Below are 8,851 nucleotides of genomic sequence, written 5' to 3'. Positions count from 1 at the left end.
TAAACACTTCAAACAAGGGCTGTGTTTGGTGTAGACTTACCCTGTTGTGACGTTTTGGTAACCATTCAGTTCTCTCTCGGACAAGGTGACTTTTATCAATATATTTGGCTCTATCTACTCTCAGATTTGAAAATGCTATTTAGTATCACAGTAGACATCATGCAAAATTACAAATCGCTGCATGTGTAACAGATGTGAAACGGCTAGCTTAGTTAGCGTGGGCGCTAAATAGCGTTTCAATCAGTGACGTAGTAGTTCCCCTTGCTCTGCAAGGGCCGCGGCTTTTGTGGAGCGATGGGTAACGATGCTTCGAGGGTGACTGTTGATGTGTGCAGAAGGTCCCTGGTTCGCGCCCGGGTATGGGCGAGGGGACGGTTTAAAATTATACTGTTACACATGTCATCTCTAGCTAACACCTTTGATAACAGCTACTGTGTCAATTTAATACTTGCACAAGACATTCCACAGAATTGTCCATTTAAAGATATTTAGCCAATTAATTAATTAATACATTTAGCTAACATTAGTGTGCTCTGGGTGTTCGTAAATTCAGAGTGTTGTCAGATTGTCATTCGTATATATTCAAAGCGTTCTGACCTCACAACGGCAGTCAAGTACCCAAGCTAACAGGCTAAAGTTGGCTAGCTTGCTAGCTACTTCCAGATTTAAATGAGAGAACACCTCACTCTGACCATTTTACTCGCCCTATCAGAGCAGGTTAGGCTGTTTTCATGTTATCCATTGGTGACTGTAACAGTTGGTGACTGTAACTATGCTGTTAGCAACAATTTAATTAAGCTTTTTTGCTGACGTTTACTGACACTGGCCATGTTCAACGGGTGTTGAGCGTTTGTAAATTCATCAGTTATTCTGCACTCTGGCACACAGACAAGAGTGCTCTGAAATCGGAGTAGATAGCCAGAAGGAATTTACTTACACATCCTAAAAATCCCCTATGGGAAAAATGAATGGTGGAAAAAACAATTGGAACCATTTCCCTGTTTGACTGCTAGGTATAATGACTCATACCGTGGTCCTCTATTTCATCCATGTACTCAGTATGGCTTTTTGGGACTCTGAGTCCTTTTTTCTCTCGGTTTGTTTACGTCATTCGTTTTTACTACATGCCCCACAATGCAAAGCTCCTTCTCGGTCTCACTATGAAGATACAGTAGCCACTCTCTCCTGCAATCTGAACAATGACTTCAGAGCGGAGGAAAGGAATTCAATAGCATAGAATGCGTTATACAGCACGAAATATCTCAATTGAGCTGCTGTTCTCACAAATGACTTCAATGTACCAACCGTAAATATGTGGATACCTACGGAACACGAGAAATACGGCGTCGGTAAGTTTTTTTTTTTTTTTGGTTCTATGTTTTAAAACTGCGGTGCTCTCGTTTACTCACAAAATTTAAATTAGTTTCAAACTAATAGGGAATATGCTGCTGTTTAATTTTGTTACACAGTATCAAAAATAACAACGCTCACTAGCCTACTAACCGTTACTAACGCGTGCTTATTTCATAGGCACCACCACTTCCACGCATTTCACGAGTCTTTGCGCTTTCCATGGATTTTGTAGGCTATAGGCTATGAATACATTATGGTTTTACAGCTATAAAAAATGAACGCGTGGCTTGAGGCTATAGAGCCCCTCGTATCAGTGTACCTATTTGCACTCTGCGCGTTCAATCGCTCTGTTGGTTGTTACATTGTGTCTGATAAATGAATGGATGCAAACAAAACACGATACTCTGTGCAAAACATTTTTTGTTTAGCGCTTTATATGTGTCTTATGTTTTACTCCTCCATTGAAAGGAAAATAAAGTGTCAAGATAATATATATATTTTTTTGCGTTCTGTAACATTGTTTTTGGTATTCGGGAATTCCACGGAACCTTCAACCTTTTTATATCGTCTCTCTCAGTGAAAACAGCAAGTGAAGCTGTCCTAATGTGTGTATTGTTCCCGAGCGGCATGGGTGTCGTAACCAGGGATAAAAGTGAAGCAAACACAATGCGAGTGAAAGATAGGCTATGGGTTTAAATAATAGTGCTCTAATTTTCTAATCGAAGTGGGGGGGATATTCACTCTGCGCCCACATTCTGTGAAATTATCCTATTGAGATGCGTTCCCCAGTGGACCAAAATAGGGTAGCGAAGCCTATTTGTTGGTTGAAGGAGTGAGTGTGATGCTTTATCCAGCCCCCAACAGTCACTGCTTGAAATCTCAACATTGCAGAAATATTGCCATATTGTGTTATGTAGGCCTATCAGTCACACCTCTAGGTGCCGAAGGTCTACCTTGTCTTGACCTGAAATCATTGGAACACAGTCATTCACTGAACCAGAAACTGGCCTCTGCCCTGTATCTGTTACAATTAGTTTTTGGTCACTAACTGGCCCTGCTCTTTTTCTCCTGGTATGTGCATGTTTTTCTTCCCTCCCTGTCACAAGTTAGAACCCAAAGCTTCCAGTTTGATACATTGCTGCAGTTCACAATTCCGAACCTCCTTTCCAAGTCCAGTCTGTGGAGGTAGGTGGGAGGAGGGTTGTATAACATTTCGATGTATTCTCAGTGCTTAAATGCCGCCATTGTCTTTAAAAATGGCAAGTGAGGCTTTAAGTGGATTACGCAGTCTTGATCCTATTTTCAATAAGAGCAATAAGACTCTTTTAATTAGCTCAGATTTAGCGCCTGTGGTTGGGCAGTAGGGGACTTCCTCCCTGTGACGGTGGTGATTCTGGGGAAGAAAGACTTGTTTCCTTGTTGCGCAACACTGGCCGTAAGCCCACAGTTATTTTTAACTGGACAAAGTAACAACACAACGTTGAGCAAATGTTGTGATTTGTCAATGTATTGTAACTCGGGTTAAGAGGTTATGGGACACGCAGTGCAAAAAAATGTACATCCAATTACCATTGTATGTATTTTAATGATACAGAATGATGTTTGATTGGATGAAGATATACCCCTAGATAGTATTGTATTTGGTTGTTTGTTTGGATGCTTTTGGACTGTTAAATAGGTTGAGTGGGGAAATCTGGAGACCATGTGTTTTCATCATCAAGACTCCGTCCCTTGTTTATAAATTCCTTTTGCTCATAGGTACACAGGCGGCTCATTTCATTGACGAGTTGTGACCTTTTACTGGAACAGATAGTTGAGGTAAACATACATGTAGGCTTTTTTTATTAGCATCTTTAAAGTCTTAGTCACCGTCGTTTTGGTTCAAATCAAATGGATTTTAATGGGGGGGGGGGAAATAGGATGCACACACATGCTTGATTCCAAATGATCCGAACATGTGGAGCATATTGATATCCTATAGCTACGTATGTGACGTATATGACGTCGAACAGCTAATTACTCTTTGTGATCACCATTGATCGTGATCACTCGGTGACATCGAAGTTCAACACAGTGTTATTTGAGATGATTCATGTTTCAGTGAAGCATCTGTCTTCAAAACCCAGATTTTTAAAAACCGTTTCACCCCAGGCCAGGGTCTTTAGTTTCAAGATGTATGGCTGTCCATTATGTCTGACGTACCAGTACTATTGATATAATAGCCTACAGTATTTGAATATGATTCATATAGTATGCACTGTAAATGTGATTTCCTTGAGGTACTTTCAGTGAACATTTTACCCCCCCTTTAAACCAGGGCTGGCTTCCAAAAACGGGTTGAGATTCTTGGATCCTTGGTGCGAACCATTTGATCTTTCGCCACGGAGCGAAATTAGAATTACAGCTCCTAATTGGGAGGTATTGGGCTTTGATGTTGATTTGCCTCATGCGTGGGAGAAGAGCCAAGGAGGAGGACAGCCCTACCATCTACCATTGATGAAATATGAATGGAGTCCAGTATAGGAAGGCAGTACAGCATTAAGACTCCTATTAGTGCACCATTTGAGTGATTACAGGTTTGTAACCAAGATTGATGCGTTTTACTGTAAAATCGTATTCTGCCAAGAGGAGAGCTTTTCATATCAAAGAGGTTTTGGAATGTATTTCAGTTAAACATGAGAAAGGAATTTGAATAGAAATGTGTACATTGAGAAAGGATGGTAGACTAATGGAATAGTAGGACTGGATGTGCAGGAACACCAATATAAAATATTTATAGAGCTGTTATCTTCCGAATAAACTCTTAAAGACCTAGTAATATTTTACATCAATAGCAATCAATATTAATCGTCATCTTAATTCAGTCTCATCTGAAAGTTGTAAATTCTTGGTTATCTGCACAAACCCTGGCTAACAAGTTGAATCAGCAATACAAAATTGGATTTAATTATTTATTTACTAAATACCTAACTAATCACACACAATTGCACATACACATAATTAAATCATAACTTGATTACAAATTACATCATAAAGGAAAACGTCCCTAGCGGGCGGAACAGATATGACAGCTTGTTACACAAAAGAAAAGGGTCTTGGTTTGAGTGAAAGAGCGGGAAGACTGAGGAACAAAGGGCGAAGCTGTGCTATCGTAAATACAGTATCTTATACATTCTAAATTACCGGCCGTTTGGAAAAGGAAAATGCAATAATTATTTACTCTGAGCTGCACTTCGGTAGGTTGGTGGTAGAAGGCCGTGTTGTCCAACCGAGTCCTTTGTCCTTTGAAGAATGTCTCTGCTGGTAAATTGAATACATTGTAGTAACGTTGTTGTGTGGTAGACGGGATACTCGGTCCGTTCCTTCCTAACCCTCGTTTGCAGCGGCTGTTGCTAACTCAACGGCTAGGAGGTATCACTTCTGTAGTGAATAAGAGTTCAAAGTTCATACCATTCGCAACTAAAGCTCACGCTGATGTTGGCTTCGTTCTGTAGTTATTATCTGAACCATTCTGACATTGGACCATCGTCCTCACAACAGGAGGTTATATTGTCTTCAAGGCTTTATATAGAAGGGGAGAGGAGGGCTTGTTTGAAAAGTTTTATAGCCCATGTCCCTTCACAGGGGCGGACCACTGATTGAGCAGAGCCCTATCTTATGAAAACCCAAATCTCACATTTTAGAAGCTAAAATCACATTTCATCCCTCACAAATAATTTCATATTCAAACATTTAAATTGAACAACAATTCCATGTGAATCCGATAACTCTGATGTGTAGACTTTCCACTGTAGAGTTTTTCATCTTATCATTGATGAGAATGTCTCAGATGACAACCGAACTGACATCATATTCATTAAGTACCACCGCATATGTTCAATTGTTCGGATTACCAGAATACAGTTCATTTCCCCCCACCTTCTGATGTTCCCAGAATCTCTATGTTAACCAAGGGTTTTGCAAAAGTAACATCAGTAGGGTAGAGAGAGGAAAAAGGGGGAAAGAGGTATTTATGACAATCATAAACCTACCCCCAGGCCAAAGTCATGACACTGGACTACTGGAATTCTCAGTGGATTATCCTCCATCAATTAAACTCACAACAGCTAACAATGTAGCGCCACAACATTGGAGAGAGAGCATTGCCTCTGTTTTGGGAGATTGTATTTGCTGCAAATAGTCTTAAATGATGATTAACAGGAAGAGAAGGGGCCTTTCTCTCCTTGTTAAGACTGATATTGCAGCCAATCAAGCATGTCATTGCTCATCATAATTTAATGAGCTACGTTAGATCTTTGTGTGTATTGAATATGATTTTCCAGTGAGCATTCGAACTAAATACTTTGTATTTAGCATATGACCACAACCTAGTATTAACTTTTTGAAATCTCAATGTTTACCCACAGCAGCCTATGGAAATGCGTAAATAATACCTTCAAGCGAATGGTAGAAAAACAGAATGGAGTGCTTGGGTAGTGTGTAGGAAAGTGCTGCCCTTGAATGGCCCTGGCCCTTGAGCAATGCACACAGTAGAGTGGAGGAGTTCGAGGCCTGATATGTAGTGGGGGTCTATGTCAGGCCTGGGGCTGTCCTTCTCCCCTGGCTGCTGTCGCCTGCCCCCCTGGGGGGGGATGTCACTGGGCCGAGGGGTGGGTGGCGGGCCCTGCCTGGCGGCATGTGTCAGGAGGGCTTATTGTTGGACGTGGCCACCGTACCCAACACCCCCTACCCCTGTGGGATTAGCAGGTTGTTTGGCAGTGGGAACGGTGGCCTGTAGTCCCATTCCTTCATTATATTACACCCCCCTGCCTCCTTAAAGAACATAGTCCCGGGGCACAGGGAGGCGTGGCCACACAATGCCACCACAGTTTGTCATTTCTTCTTCATCCACTCCCCTCTGCTGTCTTCATCTACTTGCCGCGGTCGGGCCGACACAGGCAACCATTTAGGGATGGAAATCGCTGGAGGGAGTTGGTCCAGTCAATATTGGAGCTCCCTGGTGAATTAGACAGGCACGGTGGGATCGGAGAGAGGGGAGGGAAAGAGGGATCAAAACCTTTGACATTTTAGCCTAGCTGATGTTATAGGTAGACAGGGCCAACTAAGTGTGGCAATCATGCACAACACCTTTCAATTTAACATGGCTGGTGAATACTAGACTGGATTGAAAAATACTGCATGTAGCCTGTTTGTGTTATCCCATTACTGTAGCTCTATTTACTTTCAACTGAAAATATAATAAAATATATATATATATCCCATTTATTATGTAAAGACACACAGAAAACCCCCCGGAAAATGTTTCTTGTTTCCTACTAAATCAGCGTGTTTACCTTTTCACCCCCCCCCCCATGGTGAGGCAGCCTTTTGATATGAATACAATGTAATGTGTGTGTCCCGTTGGATTCGATGACACCACCGCGGTCTAATTGGCGGCATATGTTTTTGTGGAAGGATGCAGCTGAGGCTAGGCGGTTGCAACCAGCCAATGAGTGGACCGGATTGCAGCTCACACGAAACCCTCCAGTATAAATCCCAGCCTGCTTTTCACCACAGCACAGTCAGCTGAAGGCAGGGCAGTCTGGAGGTAGCTAGGGCTGCTGTTTCCTGGTAACAACTGGACTGGAGAGGGCATCACACTGTACATGCATGAATGTATGTCCTATTAATGCACATTAAGATTACACTACTGTAAAACAGATATTGAAAGGACAGTACAGTGAAATAGATATATTTCAAAGCCAATGTTTTAAAAATGGGATGATATTAGCCTAATCATTGTTCTGTAGAAACTGCTTCCCCTCTGAGTGATTCAATGTATTCCTTTCAGGCCTATAGGGCCTACTTATTGAAATGGACCCTATATTTAAAGCATACTGATATAAACGCCTACTTTAGTCGCACTACCGTTCAGAGGTTTGGGGTCACTTAGAAATGTCCTTGTTTTCCATGGATGCATACATGAAATAAGTTGCAAAATGAATAGAAAATATAGTCAAGTTGTTCATAAGGTTATATATAATGACTTTTATTTGAAATAATAATTGTGTCCTTCAAACTTCGCTTTCATCAGAAAATCCTCCATTTGCAGCAATTACAGCCTTGCAAACCTTTGGCATTCTAATTGTCAATTTATTGAGGTAATCTGAAGAGATTTCACCCCATGCTTCCTGAAGCACCTCCCACAATTTGGATTGGCTTGATGGGCACTTCTTATGTACTGTTGCGTACACCTCTTGGAGGAGGGAACGCAACACCTGCTACAGCTCAACTCCCTGTGTAGTGAAAAAGTCTGTGATCGTAGGTGCGGGGGAAGGACAACAGAGGCAGAGAAAAATACCGTTTTTACAGGGAATGTATTATTCCTACACACGGTAAGGTGGGGAAAAGGGGGTGGATGGAACCAAAGCAAGAAAGTCTAAATTTGTCCCCTCTCCTACCTTACCTGCCTTCCCAATACTTACCTAACCTTCAGCACCGCCTGGTGCTCTAACCAAAATACAGGGGATGGTCCGCCCAGGTCTTACCTAGCCTTCAGCACCACATGGCGCTCTAACTAAAATACAGGGGTGGTCCGCCCAGGTCTTACCTAGTGTGCATAGACAGATTCAATACTATGGGTTATGTATTCCCGCAGGCCTCTTGCCTAAACACTCCCAAGGTGCGTCTCCCCCGGGTACAAATGAAACAGAATAATTACCAATACTTTAAGTGAAAAATGTCAATAACCAAAAACAGTAAGTCCTATTGGCATACACATACCTCTGAAGGAGCGGCTACAAAGTAATATCTACAAAACTTTTACTGACCGCCACAAAAATCAAGAGGACGTAAAAAGAAGCTCTCTTCCCTGACAAAGGAACACAGGCTTTTATCAAGCTGGAGAAGGAGTTGGTAATTGAAGAGACAGCTGTATCCCCCGACGAGAGGGAGGGGTCAGAGCTCCAATCAGCGACGGGGCAGAACCAATCAGCTGCTTAAGAATCCATGAAGCAATTTCCTGAAATACACACACATGCAAACCCACAACAACACATAAACTGGGGAACGTAACACGTAAATGCAGTCAAGCTGCTCCCACAACAGCTCAATAGGTTTGGTGACTGTGCAGGCCACTTTATTATAGACAGAATACCAACTGACTGCTTCTTCCCTAAACAACATTGTCCTGTTGTAGGAGGAAACTGGCTCCACAGGATATGGCATGGTGTTGTAAAATGGAGTGATAGCCTTCCTTCTTCAAGAACCCTTTTACCCTGTACAAATCTCCCACTTTACCACCACCATAGCACCCCCCCCCCCCCAGGCCATCACATTGCCTCCACCATCTTTGACTGATGGTGTCAAGCAGTCCTCCCAGCATCTTTTCATTTTTTCTGCGTATCACGAATGTTCCTCTGTGATCCGAACACCTCAAACTTAAATTAATCTGTCCATAACACTTCATACCAATCTACCCCTGTCTGTGTTATTTTGCCCGTCTTAATCTTTTATTTTT

At 42.1% G+C, this 8,851-nt stretch overlaps 1 protein-coding gene across 3 annotated transcripts in view; it reads left to right on the top strand.

Annotated features, from left to right (window-relative positions):
- The first annotated feature begins 1,152 nt into the window (after positions 1–1,152).
- The window catches only part of LOC139392674 (dedicator of cytokinesis protein 4-like), a 148,459-nt gene continuing 140,760 nt past the window's right edge, over positions 1,153–8,851 (top strand). For 2 of the 3 annotated variants that reach the window (XM_071140827.1, XM_071140828.1), the window contains exon 1: positions 1,188–1,349. In XM_071140827.1, the coding sequence (XP_070996928.1) occupies positions 1,313–1,349 (37 nt within the window). In that variant the 5' untranslated portion in view covers positions 1,188–1,312. Of the gene's footprint in view, positions 1,350–8,851 lie in introns of all 3 variants that reach the window. The other variant, XM_071140829.1, reaches the window with a different exon arrangement.

This window comes from Oncorhynchus clarkii, chromosome 33 (assembly GCF_045791955.1).
Source record: "Oncorhynchus clarkii lewisi isolate Uvic-CL-2024 chromosome 33, UVic_Ocla_1.0, whole genome shotgun sequence".
Classification (NCBI taxonomy): Eukaryota; Metazoa; Chordata; class Actinopteri; order Salmoniformes; family Salmonidae; genus Oncorhynchus; species Oncorhynchus clarkii.
This window is presented reverse-complemented; position numbering and strand designations above follow the sequence as displayed.